The sequence below is a fragment of the Hyla sarda genome, assembly GCF_029499605.1.
Source record: "Hyla sarda isolate aHylSar1 chromosome 2 unlocalized genomic scaffold, aHylSar1.hap1 SUPER_2_unloc_14, whole genome shotgun sequence".
Lineage (NCBI taxonomy): Eukaryota > Metazoa > Chordata > Amphibia > Anura > Hylidae > Hyla > Hyla sarda.
The window spans coordinates 51,879-70,686 of NW_026607601.1; the positions used below are offsets into that span (position 1 = coordinate 51,879).

The window sequence follows — 18,808 nt, forward strand, 5'->3', positions numbered from 1 at the left end:
GATCCTCTGTGCCAGAGAGGGATTGGCGTGGACCGTGCTAGTGGATCGGTTCTAAGTCACTACTGGTTTTCACCAGAGCCCGCCGCAAAGCGGGATGGTCTTGCTGCGGCGGTAGTGACCAGGTCGTATCCACTAGCAACGGCTCAACCTCTCTGACTGCTGAAGATAGGCGCGGTACAAGGGAGTAGACAGAAGCAAGGTCGGACGTAGCAGAAGGTCGGGGCAGGCAGCAAGGATCGTAGTCAGGGGCAACGGCAGGAGGTCTGGAACACAGGCTAGGAACACACAAGGAAACGCTTTCACTGGCACAATGGCAACAAGATCCGGCGAGGGAGTGCAGGGGAAGTGAGGTATAAATAAGGAGTGCACAGGTGAACACACTAATTAGAACCACTGCGCCAATCAGCGGCGAAGTGGCCCTTTAAATCGCAAAGACCCGGCGCGCGCGCGCCCTAGGGAGCGGGGCCGCGCGCGCCGGGACAGGACCGACGGAGAGCGAGTCAGGTACGGGAGCCGGGGTGCGCATCGCGAGCGGGCGCCACCCGCATCGCGAATCGCATCCCGGCTGGAGGCGGTATCGCAGCGCCCCGGGTCAGTGGATCTGACCGGAGCGCTGCAGTGACGAGAGTGTAGCGAGCGCTCCGGGGAGGAGCGGGGACCCGGAGCGCTCGGCGTAACACACGCATCTTTACCCCTCCAAATCAGACGGGCCACATTCCTACGGTTACTATCCTGCCCGGGAGTCGGGAGGGACCACATCACCTCCCCATTCTGTTCTTGGAAGGCACCCAGACCATGCCTCTCTATCCAAAAAGACAGGTCAACCGAACCCCTCCCTTCTACCTCAATTGACCTATCACCCTTACGCAGAGCCTCCAGGAGGCGCCGCTGCAAGTGACCCCCAGAACCAGATGGAGACGGAGACCCTCTTGATTCCCAGGCAGCGACGCTGGCATAGCTTCTAGCAGTCGCCACCAGGGGGGCAGCCGAACCAGCCCCTACTTCCTCAGTACTCTTTACTGATCCAGTGACATCCCTTTGCCTGCCTCCAGCACTCTTCTCTTGCACACCGATAGCATCCCTCTCTTGTACACCTCTAGCACCCCTCTCTCGCACACCGCTAGCATCCCTTTCTTGCACACCGCTAGCACCCCTCTCTCGCACACCGCTAGCACCCCTCTCTTGCACACCGCTAGCACCCCTCTCTTGCACACCGCTAGCACCCCTCTCTTGCACACCGCTAGCACCCCTCTCTTGCACACCGCTAGCACCCCTCTCTAGTACACCTCTAATGCCCCACTCTTGCACACTGCTAACATTTTCATGCAACATACCATCACCAAAATTTTCACTCTCTTTTGCACTCTTCCCTTTCACACTATTATCCTGGCTAAACTTTCCTGAGCTGGCCGGGTTATTTGCGTATGCCACGGGGGTTTGTGCTGCTGGTCCCGCCCCCGATGACCGCTTTTTCGGTTCTGGCGATGTTACTTCCAGTTCCAGTGATGACACTTCCTTCAACGCCGATGATGTTCCCAGTGAGAACTGCTTCACACTGGGTGGGATCTGTCCCTCCGGACGCACCCCCACCCCTCCTACAGCAGCCGACGTGGAGGGATTCCCCACAGCGTCAGTGCAACCTTCAGGAGCCACCTTACCCGACCGCCCGGGCTTTTCTACCAATCCAGACGCATGGACACTCCCCCCCTCACAGAGGAGTGCCCTGCTACGCCCAGATCGCTCGGGGGACCGCCCCCCGAGCAGACAGCAACATCACCAAGCTCCGGCACTAGGACACGCCCCCTGCCCACCTGGGGTGGTCCTGCAGCATCGGAGTCGCCCACCTTAAGCCTGTCCTGCCCTTCCCTACCGACTGGACAGGCGGCTCCTTGGCGTCTGCAGCCATCTTAGAAACCTTATCCACCATGTACCCCCCATTCTGGCCCCGCTTTACAGCAAAAGCGGGGTCGGGCAGACTGGGGGGCCCACCAGCCTGAACCACCTTTTCAGATGGCCCAGACTGCTGGAGAGAAGAATAAACAAGTCTGGTGACCTCTCCTTTTTTCCTTTTATTTCTCCTCTTCCTCTTGCCCTTCACCTCAGTATCTGGGCCTAAGTCATTTCCAAATGATAAGTTCTCAAAATGGGTAGGTGACTCTTGGAGCACAATCGCCTTCAGCAATCCACCACCAATTAACCCATTGCTGCTGCCGCTGTCGTCACTGCTGTCATCTGACGTTACAGGCAGGGCTACCTGAGCAGGATTTATGTATGAACTCTGGGTTGTGTCCTCCTCCATTTCACTCTCCTCTGCACCACCATCTTGCTTCTCTTTAGCACCTTCCTCAGCACTGTCCTCTCTTTCTCCACCACCATCTTCCTCCACACTGTCCTCCTCAGCACTGTTCTCTCTTTCTCCTCCACCATCCACCTCCACACCATCCTCCTCTGCACTGCTTTCGCTGTGACTGACCTCCTCCTCTCTTTCTGGGTTCTGCTGGCCTCTGAACCGACTTTCATTGCAGAGTTTTTCTCTGAAGATACCAGCCCCTTCCATGATCTCCATCCTCACCCTTTCTACCTCCTCAACCTCTTTTTTCAGGGTGCGCACTTTAGCCGAATACACTGGCCTTCGATTTTTTGAGGTGTAATCAGCCTGGTAACGGGCAAATTTTAAGTCCTCTCTTAGCCCACGAAGCATTTTGCCAAGACACTCATACTCCGCCATTTTTGCTTGGATTCGGGACCCAAAAGTGGCCAAAGACTCCCTGGGACCCAATGCCCCCCATTGCTGGGGTTCAGAGGTACCTTGCCTCCCCATGTTTCTCCTCAACTCCTCACCTTCATGCAGGTCTTTACCTGCAGCCTTGCTTGTAGCCTTCCTTGCAGCCTTGCGGCTTCCAGATATGGACGGTGGAGTTGGTTCTGCATTTCTGCGGATCCTGGAGGATCTCCGTACCCCATCCTGGGAGTTGGCCGTTGCAATGTCACCTCCACCTCCCGCCGGCCTGGTAAGGGAGATGGGGACGTTGGGGTTCATGCAGGGAAACCCTTCCCCGAAGGCTGCCACAAACCTGGGGGGGGGGGGGGGGGAGGGCTGGTGAAAATCCTGCTGCTCTCTGGTTCTCTGGTTCTCCTGGAGCTGACGATCACACAACCACACCCTGAACAGGAAGTAGTGCAACAGCTGGAGACACCCTATTTGGAAAGCACTGCTGTAGGGTAATTTGGTGGTGGATGCAAATCCCTAATTTAGGCCTCAAATGCACATGGTGCTCTTTCACTTTGGAGCCCTCTCATATTTCAAGGCAACAGTTTTTGGTTACAAATTTTTTTTCTCTTCTTTTACCCCTTAAGAAAAGGTAAATTTTGGGTCTACACCAGCATGTTAGTGTAAACAGAGTGTACCATATACATTTGAGGCCTAAATTGGTGATTTGCACAGGGGTGGCTGGTAGTTACAGCAGTTCTGACATAAACATAAAAAACACCCATATGTGACCCCCATTTAGAAAACTACACCCCTCACGTAAAGTAACAAGGGGTATAGTGAGCCTTAACATCCCACAGGTGTTTGACAAATTTTTGTTAAAGTTGGAGGTGAAAATAAAAAAATGTATATTTTTTTCCCTAAAATGCTATTGTTACCCCAATTTTATCATTTTCACAAGGGGTAATAGGAAAAAAAGCCCAGCAAAATTTGTAACCCCATCTCTTCTGAGTCAGAAAATACCCCACATGTGGATGTAAAGTGCTCTGCGGGTGAACTACAGGGCTCAGAAGAGAAGGAGCACCATTGGGCTTTTGGAGAGAGAATCTGGCTGAAATTGAAGGCCATGTGCGTTTAGGCCTCCATGGTGCCAGAACAGTGAACCCCCCCCCCCCCCCCCCCACACACACACACACACACATGTGACCCCATTTTGGAAACTACACCCCTAATAAGAAGTGCAGTGAGCATTTACATCTCACAGGTGTCTGATAGATTTTTTTTGAGCAGTGGTCTGCCAAAAGAAAAATGAAAATTTTTCATTTGCACAGCCCACTGTTCCAAAGATCTGTCAAATGCCAGTGGGGTTTAACCCCTTAAGGAACCAGCCCATTTTCACCTTAAGGACCCAGCCATTTTTGCACATCTGACCATTGTCATTTTAAGCATTAATAACTCTGGGATACTTTTACTTTTCATTCTGATTCTGACATTGTTTTTTCGTGACATATTCTACTTCATGTTAGTGGTAAATTTTTGTCGAGGCTTGCATCATTTCTTGGTGAAAAATTCCAAAATTTGATGAAAAAATTGAAAATTTAGCATTTTTCTAACTTTGAAGCTCTCTGCTTGTAACAAAAACAGACATTCCAAATAAATAATATATTGATTCACAGATACAATATGTCTACTTTATATTTTCATCATAAAGTTGACAGGTTTTAACTTTTAGAAGATATCAGAGGGCTTCAAAGTTCAGCAGCACTTTTCCAATTTTTCACAACATTTTCTAAATTGGAATTTTTCAGGGACCAGTTCAGTTTTGAAGTGGATTTGAAGGGCCTTCATATTAGAAATACCCCACAAATGACCACATTATAAAAACTGCACCCCTCAAAGTATCCAAAATGACATTTGGGTAAGTGTGTTAACCCTTTAGGTGTTTCACAGGAATAGCAGCAAAGTGAAGGAGGAAATTCAAAATCTCCATTTTTTACACTCGCATGTTCTTGTAGACCCAGTTTTTGAATTTTTACAAGGGGTAATAGGAGAAAAAGCCCCCCAAAATTTGTAACCCAATTTCTCTAGAGTAAGGAAATACCTCATATGTGTATGTAAAGTGTTCGGCTGGTGCAGTAGAGGGCTCAGAAGGGAAGGAGCAACAATGGGATTTTGGAGAGTGAATTTTTGCTGAAATGGTTTTTGGGGGGCATGTCACATTTTGGAAGCCCCTATGGTGCCAGAAGAGCAGAAAACCCCCACATGGCATACCATTTTGGAAACTACACCCCTCAAGCCACGTACCAAGGGGTCCAGTGAGCCTTAACACCCCACAGGTCTTTTACGACTTTTCGTTAAATTTGGATGTGTAAATGAAAAAAAAAAAAAAAAAAGTTTCACTTCCAGGCAGTGGAAGAGAGGTGGTTGTGGTTGTGATAAATATAAAGCAAATACACTATGTTGAGCTAGCGATTGTTTGTCTGTATACAAGAGTGTGAAGCATACAAGTGAGTGAGTATAAAAGTGAGGGGACTTAAAATTAAGGGACTTTAAATTCAGGAAGTTTAAATTGAAATATTTGATTTTTTTTTCTTTTCTGTTAATTTTTGCAATCCCCAAATCTAGTATGACCTCCATGTTGGAAAAGGCAGTCCAGTGTGCATCTTGCGCAATGTATGCAATCCTTGAACAACAGTTTGAGGGTGCATATTGTTGTGCGAGATGTGTGCGAGTTGCTCATTTAGAAGCCCAGATCCTGGATCTAGAGGAGCAACTGGCAACACTGAGATGCATTGACAACCCGCAGAGTAGTCTCCTGCTCACTGAGCAGGTACTCTCTGGGGTCGAGGTGGGGATGGATAGTGGGACGGAGGGGCAGGACAGTCAGGCAGTTAGCTGGGTTACAGTTAGAAAACGGGGTAGAGGGAAAAGTGTCAGGGAGGCTAGTCCTGAACTGGCACACCCCAACAAGTTTGCCCAGTTGGCAGATGAGGGGGATGTCATTTCAGAGCTAGCGGTACTGCAGCAGGACTCTGCCTCTGACCGCCAGGGGGGTGTCTGCTCCAGTAAGGAGGGAGGGAGGAGAGCAGGGCAGGCCAGACAGGTACTGGTAGTGGGGGACTCAATTATTAGGGGGACAGACAGGGTGATCTGTCACAAAGACCGGGATAGCCGAACAGTGTGTTGTCTTCCTGGCGCTCGAGTTCGGCACATCGCGGATCGGGTTGACAGGTTGCTGGGTGGGGCTGGAGAAGACCCAGCAGTCATGGTACATATTGGCACCAATGACAAAGTAAGAGGTAGATGGAGTGTCCTTAAAAATGATTTCAGGGACTTAGGCTGCAAGCTTAAGGCAAGGACCTCCAAGGTAGTATTTTCTGAAATATTACCTGTACCACGAGCCGTACCAGAGAGGCTGCGGGAGATAAGGGAGGTAAACAAGTGGCTCAGAAGCTGGTGTAGGAAGGAGGGGTTTGGGTTCATGGAGAACTGGGCAGACTTCGACTTTAAAGGAAACAGATTTCTGACTATAGCTAAAGACCATTATCTGTCCCAAATGGTGCAGGGCCTGACCAGAGGGGGCGCCCTACTAGACTTAATATTTACCAACGTACTGAAACTGGCAGAGTAATTAATGTGCAAGTAGATGGACACCGAGGAAATAGTGATCATAATGTAATACATTATAACTTGTTCTTCAATAAGGGAATCTCTCGAGGGGCCACAAAAACAATGAACTTTCGAAAAGCAAAGTTCGATCAACTCAGAGAAGCCCATAACAATATAAAATGGGATAATGTCCTCAAAAATAACAATACTGACACTAAATGGGAGACTTTTAAAAATATCTTAAATTTTCACTGTAAGATGTATATACTTTATAGGAATAAAAGGGTCAGAAATAAAAGAAAACCAATATGGATGAATAAAAATGTTAAGGGGGCAATAAATGACTAAAATAAAGCATTTCAGTTACTAAAACAGGACAGCAGTGAAGAAGCATTAAAAAGCTATAGAGAAAAATGTGAAATATGTAAAAAACAGATAAAAGCCGCAAAAATAGAGACAGAAAGACTCATTGCCAAAGAGAGTATGACTAACACCAAAATGTTCTTTAATTATATAAATAGCAAAAAGGTCAAAAATGAAAGTGTTGGCCCTTTAAAAAATGATGAGGAAGAAATTATAAACGGGGATCAGGAAAAAGCAAATATACTAAAATTCTTCTCCACTGTATTCACTGAGGAAAATGAAATGCCAGGTGAAATACAGTGTGATAAGGTAAGCTCCCCAGTACAGGTCACCTGTCTAACCCAGGAAGAAGTACAGTGCCACCTACAAAAAATCAAAATAGACAAATCACCAGGTCCAGATGGCATTCACCCCCATGTTCTAAAGGAATTAAGTAATGTAATAGACAGACGCGGAGGTGTTGAGGGGCATGTGTGGAACTCCGCTACTCCTTGCTGGGATTTGAATAGACTGGCCCAGACCCTTTCTTGTGGATGGAGAGTGGAGCTGAGTAAAACGATCAGACTTTACATGTGATGAATATCTAACAGTGCAGAAGCCGGTGAAACCATTGATTAATACCCCGGCAATATTCTGAACAGAAGCAGCCTCTTGCACTGGCCCCATGTGGAATGGACAATATTGGATGCCTGACTCTCTGCCTGGTCACTCCTCCTAGCGATTTGGAGAAACCGGGACTCATGGACTAAATTGAACAACTTGGTCTTAGCAGAATTCCTCTCTCATGAAATTGGACCCCTCCCTGGACCCAATAAGATCAGTGACTCTGGGGGGTGATTGCACTGTCTACCAGGGGGAGCGTGAATACGCTAATGATTCCGTAGTTGCATATTAGTATGCTATATTTGGTGGTGGATATTTCTGGATCAGGGTGTGATACCCTAGGTTTTAAGCGCTCCCCAGAGCCATATGGGACTGTGAATTCTTACTTTTGTATGCTGTAAATAACGGGATTTAAATTCTCGAGTGGGAGGGGCCTATGGTGTATAAAGTTGCTAAGTTGGTCCGTGATATCCCCGTAGTGATACATACACCCCACAAATATAAAGTGAAGAGAAATAGTGGGTGAAATGGCCCCTAAGGTGAACCCCAGAAGATCAGGGGGTAGCTCGCCACAAAAAGATAAGGGGGCTATGGGTAAATTGGATAAAATATGGAAGTCTCCAGCTGTGGGTATAAAAACTAGAACCCAGAAGGATCTCTCCCCTAGTAAAACAGGCTCTAGGTACTCGGTCTTGGCGGTGGAAGAAACTGAGGAAGGGCAGTCTGTGCCCCCTGTGGGAACACAGATGTTGGAGGAGATCTTGGGAGGGGTGAAAAAATCTAATTGTGCAATTGAGGAGATAAATAAACAATTAGGTGTGGTATCTACCGAGGTATCTCTGATAAGACACGATATGACTAAAATGAGAGATAGGATTTCCAGACTGGAGGAAGAAGCCCCTAAAACAGAAAATAGGATTACGGTTTTGGAGGAGGAGGTTAATGACTTGAAAAAGGAGAGGACATCTGTTACAGATAAGCTCACTGACCTTGAGGATAGATCCAGACGTTGTAATATAAGGATGGTGGGGTTTCCTGATGGGATGGTGGGGTTTCCTGAGGGGGTGGAGGGGGGGGGGGACTCTGCCATACAGTTTCTTAGTAGGTGGTTGAAGGAGGGGATAGGGGAAGGGCATCTTACTCCAATGTTTGGGATTGAACGAGCTCATCAGTGCCAAGGCGTATTCCCCCTCCGGGGGGTCCCCCTAGGACAATCCTAATTAAGTTATAAACCTCCCAGGACAGGGATACTATCCTTAGGAGGGCAAGAGAGATGAGGGACCTACAGTATAATGGACAGAATATTTTTCTATATCCGGATTTCTCTTGGGAGACCCAGAGGAAAAGGGCATCCTTTCGGGAGATAAAAAGGCGGCTAAAGAACGCAGGGGTGCCCTTCTCTCTGCTGTTTCCAACGAGACTCCGGGTTGAGCATAAGGGAAAGGTAACAATATTTGGAACCCCACAAGAAGTCTCAGATTGGATGGATAAATAAGGCATCTAATATAAGGCACTACTGTGGCATTAGGGGTTGGAAGTATTAGTTGAGTAATAATGTTACGTCTCGGGGGGGAGGGGGGAGGGGTTGGGGGGTTCTCTGGGGTGTCACTAGGATAGGAGTGCATAGTAGAAGTACGGTGCATTATGGGGAGAGGGGGGGTGCGGGGGGGGGAAGGATAAGGGAAAGGAGGGAGGGATGGCACGGGATGATCAAAAGAGTGTTTTTTTTTTTTTTTTCTCTCTCTCTTCTTCTTCTCTCTTTTCTTTTTTCTCTTAGGCAAATATATCTATGCTTAAATTATTAGCCTGGAACATACGAGGTATGTCGGATAGAATTAAAAAGTGTGCAGTCTTCGATTATATTCGGAGGTGCCTTCCTGCGATCATATGTTTAGTTGAGACCCATAGGTCAAGAGATGAGCAGATACTTCCAAGGAAGTGGGCCAAAGAAGAATACCACTCCAGACTCTCTTCCTACTCCATGGGAGTATCAGTATATGTTCACAGGAGGGTACCATTCGAGACTAAGAATGCAAAGGTAGATAAGTATGGTCGATATGTATTTCTTTATGGAATATGGGAAGATAGGGCAGTCATCTTGGCTTTTGTTTATATTCCTCCATCTTTTAGAGTGGATGTTCTGAGGGACCTCGTGAGCTATAGCGAAAGTAAGACACATTCGGCATTATGGATAGTTGGAGATTTGAACAATGTAATAGACCCTAGTATGGACAGATACAAATTAGGTAGGAATGTAGGGGGGAACGAAACAGCATTGGCGAGATACTGTGGAGAGATGAATTGGGTTGATGGGTGGCGGAAACTAAACCCAGGAGTAAGACAGTACTCATGTTTTAGTACCTCATATAACACCGCTTCCCGAATTGACTTATGCCTGTGTGATAAGAATGCAATGACCTGGACCAGCAGGGTGCAGTATAAAGCTAAAACCCTATCGGACCATTGCCCAGTGGTGGTGGAAATTGGAGGTAAGGTAATGGGTGGGAAAAGGTTGGGCTTTCGGCTCAACCCCCACTGGATTGAATTAGTGGGCGACCAGGACTGGTTTAGACAGGAAATAGAGGCATTCTGGGAGATTAATCATAAGTCCGCAAACCCTCAGGTGGTATGGGATACTATGAAGGCATACTTGAGGGGTCTATATATAGGGCGAATCAATAAAAAAAAAAAAGGAATTCTCACAGGAAGAATCAGTACTGAATAGTAAAGTGGCAACATTAGAAGCAGGGATAGAAGAGGATAGTGGGGGGAACAGCTGTTAGAACTGAAGGCAGCTCAAGAGGAATATAAAGAATATCTACTTAAAAAGGCACAAAATAAACTATTCTTCAGTGGGCAATTTAATTTCTTTGAGAAAGGGAAACCAAATAAGACACTGTCAAGATTACTTAAAAATCAAGGCGACAAACGTGGTATTATGGCTCTGAGGAGGGAGGATGACAGCATAACCACAGATAGAGAAGAAATAGCCCAAATGGTTGGCTCTTTTTTCTCCAATCTCTATATGGGCAGCTATATTAATAGGGCGGAGGTAGCGGAATTCTTGAGGGGAATTAATATTCCGAGTTTGACAGAGGATGTCAGGGACTCCCTGGATGACCCAATCTCCCTCCAGGAATTGGAGGAGGCATTGGCATCAATCCAAGGGAATACATCCCCTGGGTCTGACGGCATTCCTTTCTAGATATATAGAATATACTCAATCCTGCTGCTTCCAAAACTGCTGGGTATCATTAATGAATCCTGGAGGGGGGGGGGGTTCTCCCTAAATCTATGTGTGAGGCTAATATTAGACTCATTAGGAAAAAAGATAAGGATCCCTTGGATTTGGGCTCATATCTCCTTGCTTAATACAGATATAAAGATAATAGCGAAAGCACTGGCAAGGAGATTGGATAAAGTAGTGGAGGTAGTGGTGGGCGGTGACCAGGGAGGGTTTAGGTCAGGAAGAACGGTTCATGACAATATCCACCAGGTGTATGAAGCAATCCAGAGTGGATCCCGTGGCCCCCGCTCCATTCTGTCATTGGATGCTACTAAAGCTTTTGACAGGGTGGAGTGGGAATACCTCTGGGAAGTTTTGAAAAGGGTTAGGGTGGGCCCGAGGTTTTTGAGTTATATTCAGCTACTATACACTAACCCCGAGGCGAGTGTGGTGGTAGATGGAACCCCCTCCTACCCATTCAAACTAAGTAGAGGAACAAGGCAGGGCTGCCCCCTCTCACCCTTTTTATTTTTAATTTATATTGAACCCTTAGCGGCTTGGATAAGAGATAATGATGTTTATGAGGGATTTGGAGTAAATGGAGAGAAGAGTAAGATCTTGTTATTTGTAGATGATATCCTCCTTTTTGTAACTAACCCACAAGAAAAAATACATCGTATCATTAAGATGTTCGAGGCATTTGCCCCTCTATCTGGGTTGGACATAAATTGGAGTAAATCTACTATGCTCCCCCTGGATGAAGATATGGGGGAGACGGTGGGAAGACTATCCGTGTTAAAAAAAAATGAATGTCTCCATTATCTGGGAGTAAAAATAGCAGCCACGAATGATAGGTTTGTGATTAACAATATACTGCCCCTTTTGAATAGTTTAGCGAAGAGAGTAGAAGTATGGATTAAAATGCCCTTCTCTATGTCAGAAAGGATGGCGATAATAAAAATGGTGGTCCTCCCACAGATCCTTTTTTTTCTTGCTACCTCGCCAGTGTGGATCGGCAAATGCTGGTTCCGGAAGATAGAAGTGATACTGGGTAGATTGTTATGGGGAAGAAAAAGGGTTCGTCTGAAGTACAGATATTTTATGGCCCCTGGAGATAGGGGGGGATTGGATATGCCCAATTTCTTTGTTTATTACATGGCCGCGCAGTTGGTACGAATCGTGAATTGGAGAAATTTTAGATATCTGGAGAAGATTGTAGTAGATAAGGAGAAAGTGAACATATATGAGGTGTTGGAATGAGATGATTATGAGGAGAGTGGGTCAAATAACACGATGTTATTGTATAAATATAGGAAAGTATGGGAAAGATTAAAGGGAGAATTACATGTAGGAAATAGTTTTGGGTTCACACCCCTATGGGGTAACAATAAATTTAAAGAATTGGTGAAGTGTGAGTCAACTTTTTGGGATAGTAAGGGTATAAAACGACTGGAACAATTATTTGATAAAGGACAACTCTTTTCATTTGAGCACATAAAAAGGGGGTATGATATTAGTGATAACGATTGGCTGTACTATTGGCAAGTTAGTCATGCAGTCCATAACACGATAGATAAGGAGATATATGTAGCACAGAAACACAATTTCATAGAAGCACTAACTCAAATAGAGCACTTTAAAAAAAAAAAGGAATATCAATTTTGTATAAGAAATTAAATAAGATTATTGGAGTAAGGGGGATCGACAGAATTAAAGACAAATGGTCCGGAATAGTGGGTACTGTGTCTGAGGAAGATTGGGACATTATGGCCCAAAATATAAGCAAGGTTTCTCGTAATATGGAAAATTACACAATTTAAGATATTACACAAGACCCACTATTCCGCGCTTCATTTACATAGGATAGGGGTGAGAATCACTTCACAGTGTGTTAAATGTGGTTTGGAAGAGGCGGACTATTTACATAGTTTTTGGTCGTGTGAGAAGATATCTGTTTTCTGGGAATCTGTAATAAAAGAGGTAGAAAGTAAAATCCCTGTGAAGGTACCTCGTACGATAGAGTTTATACTGCTGGGAGCTATTGGTAAGATGGGCAAATTTGATTAGACATACTCTTGGATGTAAACAAGTATGGATTTGGCTTCTATGGCTTTTGCTTTTCTTCCGATTGGTGATGTTGTTTTATCGGATTTGTACAATGTATTTTTGTAATTGTTTAATATTAAAATAAAAAAAATATAAAAAAAAAGTAATGTAATAGACAGACCCCAATTTTTAATATTCAGGGACTCTATAGTGACAGGGACTGTTCCCCAGGACTGGCGCATGGCAAATGTGGTGCCAATATTTAAGAAGGGGTCAAAAGGTGACCCCGGGAATTATAGACCTGTTAGTTTAACCTCGGTAAATTGTTTGAGGGTTTCCTAAGAGATGCTATTTTGGAATATCTTGATAAAAATAAATGTATGACCCTGTATCAGCATGGATTTATGAGGGATTGATCCTGTCAAACTAACCTGATCAGCTTTTATGAGGAGGTGAGCACAAGACTGGACCAGGGGCAATCGCTGGATGTCGTATATCTGGATTTTTCCAAAGCATTTGATACGGTTCCACATAAAAGGTTGGTGCATAAAATGAGAAGGTTTGGGCTGGGTGAGAATGTGCGCAAGTGGGTAAGTAACTGGCTCAATGATAGGAAACAGAGGGTGTTTATTAATGGTACTTATTCTGATTGGGTGACTGTTACTAGTGGGGTACCACAGGGGTCCGTCTTGGGTCCTGTCCTATTTAATATATTCATGAATGACCTTGCAGAGGGGTTGAATAGTAAAGTAGCAATCTTTGCAGATGACACCAAACTCTGTAAAGTGGTAAACACTATAGAGGACAGTGCACTGTTACAAATGGATCTGGATAGGTTGGAGGTTTGGGCTGGGAAGTGGCAGATGAGGTTCAACACTGATAAATGTAAGGTAATGCAAAAATCCGAGCTGGGATTATGTATTAAATGGAAGAACACTTAGGACGACTGACATGGAAAAGGACTTAGGAGCCTTAGGTAACAGTAAACTTAGCTGTAGTGACCAGTGTCGGGCAGCTGCTGCCAAGGCTAATAAAATCATGGGGTACATCAATAGGGGCATAGATGCCGACGACAAGGAAATAATGCTACCGCTGTACAAATCACTAGTCAGTCCTCACATAGAGTACTGTGTACAGTACTGAGCACCAGTGTACAAGAAAGATATAGTGGAGCTGGAGAGGGTTCAAATCCCACTAAGGACAACAATAAATAAAGACATTATTATTATTATTATTATTATAATAACGTCAGCAGAGAGCACTGTGCTCGTGATGTCATCAGAGAGCATTCCAAAAAGAAAATAATTTCCTCTGTAGTATTCAGCAGCTAATAAGTACAGGAAAGATTACGATTTTTTAATAGAAGTAATTTACAAATCTGTTTAACTTTCCGGAGCCAGTTGATTTAAAAGAAAAAAAAGGTTTTCACCGGAGTACCCCTTTAACCCCTTCATGACCCAGCCCATTTTCACCTTCAGGTCCTGGGCATTTTTTGAAAATCTGACCACTGTCACTTTAAACATTAATAACTCTGGAATGCTTTTACTTATCATTCTGATTCCGAGAACTGCTGTAACAATCAGCCACCCCTGTGCAAATCGCCTCAAATGTACATGGTGCACTCTCCCTTCTGAGCCTTGTTGTGCGCCCCCAGAGCACTTTGCGCCCACATATGGGGTATCTCCATACTCGGGAGAAATTGCATTACAAATTTAGAGGATCTTTTTTCCCCTTTTACCTCTTGTGAAAATGAAAAGTATAGGGCAACACCAGCATGTCAGAGTAAAAAAATTATTTTTTTACACTAACATGCTGGTGTAGACCCCAACTTCACCTTTTCATAAGGGGTTAAAGAAGAAAAAGCCCCCCAAAATTTGTAAGGCAATTTCTCCCGAGTACGGCAATACCCCATATGTGTCCCAAAACTGTTGCCCTGAAATACAACAGGGCTCCAAAGTGAGAGAGCGCCATGCGCATTTGAGGCCTGAATTAGGGATTTGCATAGGGGTGGACATAGGGGTATTCTATGCCAATGATTCCCAAACAGGGTGCCTCCAGCTGTTGCAAAACTCCCAGCATGCCTGGACAGTCAATGGCTGTCCGGCAATACTGGGAGTTATTATTTTGCAACAGCTGGAGGCTCCGTTTTGGAAACAGTAGCGTACCAGACGTTTTTCATTTTTTTGGGGGAGGGGGGCTGTGTAGGGATAATGTGTATATGTAGTGTTTTTTACTTTTTATTTTAGGTTAGTGTTAGTGTAGTGTAGTGTTTTTAGGGTACAGTCACATGGGCAGAGGTTCACAGCAAGTTTGCCGCTGGGAGTTTGAGCTGCAGCGCAAATTTTGCGCCATCTCAAACTTGCAGCACTCACTGTAAACCTCCGCCCATGTGAGTGTACCCTGTACATTCACATTGGGGGGAGGGGGCAAACATCCAGCTGTTGCAAACTCCGAGCATGCCCTTTGGCTGTCCGTGCATGCTGGGAGTTGTAGTTTTGCAACAGCTGGAGGCACACTGGTTTGGAAACACTACGTTAAGTAATAAACTTTCAAGTGTTTTGCAACCAAACTTAGCGTTTCCAAACCAGTGTGCCTCCAGCTGTTGAAAAACTACAACTCCCAGCATGCATGGTCTGTCAGTGCATGCTGGGAGTTATAGTTTTGCAACAATTGAAACAGCTGGAGGCACTGAGGTAGCAAACGGACAATGTTTCCCAACTAGTGTGCCTCCAGTTGTTGCAAAACTACAACTCCCAGCATGCCCAGACTGCCCAAGCATGCTGGAAGTTGTAGTTCGGCAATATCTGAAGGATCAGATGTTGCCGAACTACAACTTCCAGCATGCTTGGGCAGTCTGGGCATGCTGGGAGTTGTAGTTTTGCAATATCTGGAGGTCCACAGTTTGGAGACCACTGTATAATGGTCTCCAATCTATGCTCTTCCAGATGTTAGAGAACTACAACTCCCAGCATGCCTGGACAGACTGAGCATGCTGGGAGTTGTAGTTTTGCAACATCTGGAACAGCACAGATTGGAGACCATTATACAGTGGTCTCCAAACTGTGGACCTCCAGATGTTACAAAACTACAACTCCCAGCATGCCCAGAAAGCCAAAGGCTGTCTGGGCATGCTGGGAGTTGCCGTTTTGAAACTCCCAGAGGCAGCAGTGAGATCGCTTTACGGCGATCTCACTGCTGCCAATGAAGATGCCGCACTGCTGCCGGAAACTCACCTCCGGGACGCAGCGCCGCCGGGACCGCCTGGAGGACGTCGCTCGCAACGGGACCACTCGGGACACCGCATGGTCGGGTAAGTGATGCCGGGGGATGGGTAAGGGACACTTAGCAGAGCGGTGTGTGTCCCGATCCCCGTGATCGGGACTTACACACCGCGCTGCTAAATATTCTGATAGCGAAACGCTGCTATTAGCTAGTCAGAGTTGACCAGCTGATAGCAGCGATCGCTGGGGGGGGGGGGGGGGGGGGGATGAAACCCCCCGTGGTCGCATGGTAAGATGGCTGGCTATCAGTGATAGCCACCATCTTACCGGGCGCTGCGGGATGCCACGAGTAGCGGCAAAAATGTTCATGACGTACCTGTATGTCATGGGTCGGGAACACCTTGCCACCCATGACGTACAGGTATGTCATAGGTCGGGAAGGGGTTAATGGTATAGAGAACTGTGTCTAGTGCATTAACTCTGATTTTTTGCCCATTGAAACCAGTAGGCCCATTGTGGTCTATGGGGAAAGCTGCTGAGTTGCCCATAGCAACCAATCAGATCGCTTCTTTCATTTTTGAAAAAGTCTCTGAAAAATGAAGGAAGTAATCTGATTGGTTGCTATGGGCAACTCAGAAACTTTTCCAGGAAAATATGCTGAGTTGCCCATAGCAACCAATCAGATCGCTTCTTTCATTTTGCAAAGGCATTGTGAAAAATGAAAGAAGCAATCTGGTTGCTATGGGCAACTGCACAACTCTTCCTCTACACTGGTCTTAATGAATCTCCCCCATAGAGGGAGATTTATCAAAACCTGCCCAGAGGAAAAGTTTCTGAGTTGCCCATAGCAACCAATCAGATCGCTTCTTTCATTTTTGAAAAAGCCTCTGAAAAATGAAGGATATTTTTGAGATTTTGGAAGCTGGGATACTCACTACACCCATGCATATCTAGATAATTAAGTATGGGGGGAACTTAAATTTATTTTTTAAATCACATGGAGTTTTGACTTTACTTCATTATGGTCGAATAAAGCACTTAAAGAGTTCCTTAAAATTAAAGATTCACTCTTTTGGATGAAAAGGGGCTTATTTATGTAAATCAATTATACGCTTTAGGTCAAATAAAGTCGTTTGAAGAGATAGCCCATAAGTGTGTGGGGGGAAGACAATCACAAACATTGTTTTTTACAAATAAGTAACACAGATCATAAACCAATAAAAGGAGAGATTGGAGATTTCAGGGATTCTATATATAAGAAAAGTTTAATTAGACTATTTCCTTATGCAAAGTTGCTGTCTGGGCATGCTGGGAGTTGTGGTTCTGCAGCGGTTGGGGGTTCACAGCTTGAAGACCACTGCTATAGAGGGTGCAAATGTATCTGAGCCCTGGAACTCAAATAATGTGAAATATGAGATGATCAAAATGGAGCCCCTGCACTAATTACTTGGGTTCTGAGGTCTGTAAGGTCCATAGTAAAAACATCAGGTTCTGTCTATAGCAGATACTAAATCATGGCAGCTCAAAGAAACAAGCAGTCATTCTGACATGTCACATGTGATGTCATAGACAGCTGGAGGCCTGACATCCCACTGACAGCCGCCCGAGCCTTCAGTCTGTTCCAGTGCGATTAGTGAGAATAGTGAGATTAGCGTCTTCTTTTTCTACTTGTCTGAAATGGAGCTAAAAGGACTGGGGTTCGTCCCCCTCCTGTTGGCGTTTTGGTGTGCGGCCTGGCTTGCCACCAGCTACATCATGACGGTCGTCCTCGGCCATGCAGCCTCGCCACTGATGAGCATCAGGTAAGATAAACAAGCAAATGATTCTTATTTCATGGGTTGGGAGTGAGGAAATATCCATAATAACATTGGTTTCTTTTCCTTCACAGTGACGTGGGAAATGTCTTTCCCGAAAGCATATTATTCAGAATTGGATTTATAGGGACGTCCATTGGCACTTTGGTACTAACCTTTCTTATTTATAAGTATATGGTTATGCATACTGAAGAGTTCAGGGGTCATCAGGTCCTGATCCAGAGGATCCTGCTGGCCATTGTGTGGGCCTCCTGTTTTTCCACAGCTGTTATGCATGTATTGTCCCCCGAAGAATATCCCAGGATACACTTTGTCAGCACGATAATTTCCATTACATGTGAAGCCTTATACTACCTTGGGCAGTCCATCCAGATGTATAAATTACCAGGAGCAAAAAAAGTCATCCACCATAGTAGATGCACCTGCTGTGGCCTGACTTTTGTCTGTGTAGTTTTCTATTTTGGATATGAAACATTAAAGGAATTATTCCATAATGATGAAGACTGGGACGAGATCCGTGAAATCCCCATCATAATCATCGAGTGGGTGATGCTTCTACTGATCCTGATAAACATCGTGACCTATTATTCCACCATGCAGAGGTTATTGTTGACCGTCTCCAGAAACAGCTGCACACTCTCTCTTAGAGTAAAAATTGATGACTTCGGGGTGTAGACCACCACGGGGGCCATCAAGTGGACTTCTGGGAGAGATACTGCACAGGACACGGAAAACATCTAAAGAAGAATAACTGGGGGACTACATATGGTGCCAGTAATCATGACACAATAATATGAGCTGGTGATATTACCTATACAAAAAAAAAATAAAAAAAAATTATAAAAAAATATTGGTGTGTGAAGTGTAATACCTAGTTAGAAAAACAGAATCAAATTCATCATTATAACCCCCCTCTGCATTACCCTGTTTATTATTTTTCAAGCAAGCACTTTGTTCTAATTCGTCCACTCTCTGGCGTGCTCCTTGTATAAGGGGTTTGGGATACCCTTTTTGTTTAAAACGATCCTCCAGGTTCTCTAGTTGTTGTAGGTATTTTTGTGTGGAAGAACAATTCCTTCGGATTCTTTTCATTTGACCGAATGGAATGTTCTTCTTCCATTATTTAAGATGGCAACTGTTAAAGTCGAGGTATCTGTTTGCATTCACCTCCTTAAAATAGTTGGCAGTATGCGAACAGCCATCCTGAATATAGATA

General features: G+C 45.2%; 1 protein-coding gene across 1 annotated transcript; it reads left to right on the forward strand.

Annotated features, from left to right (window-relative positions):
• The first annotated feature begins 17,332 nt into the window (after window positions 1-17,332).
• Window positions 17,333-18,403, forward strand: LOC130298342 (uncharacterized). Its single transcript, XM_056551271.1, has 2 exons — window positions 17,333-17,580; window positions 17,667-18,403. The coding sequence occupies exons 1-2, from the start codon at window positions 17,456-17,458 to the stop codon at window positions 18,265-18,267; spliced, it is 726 nt and encodes a 241-aa protein (XP_056407246.1). The 5' UTR covers window positions 17,333-17,455; the 3' UTR covers window positions 18,268-18,403.
• Window positions 18,404-18,808: the final 405 nt, after the last annotated feature.

Coding starts and splice junctions, on each gene's coding strand:
- LOC130298342 (XM_056551271.1), top strand. CDS start 17,456: ATGGAGCTAAAAGGACTGGGGTTCGTCCCCCTCCTGTTGGCGTTTTGG. Junction 17,581..17,666: donor TCGCCACTGATGAGCATCAG/GTAAGATAAACA, acceptor TTTCCTTCACAG/TGACGTGGGAAATGTCTTTC.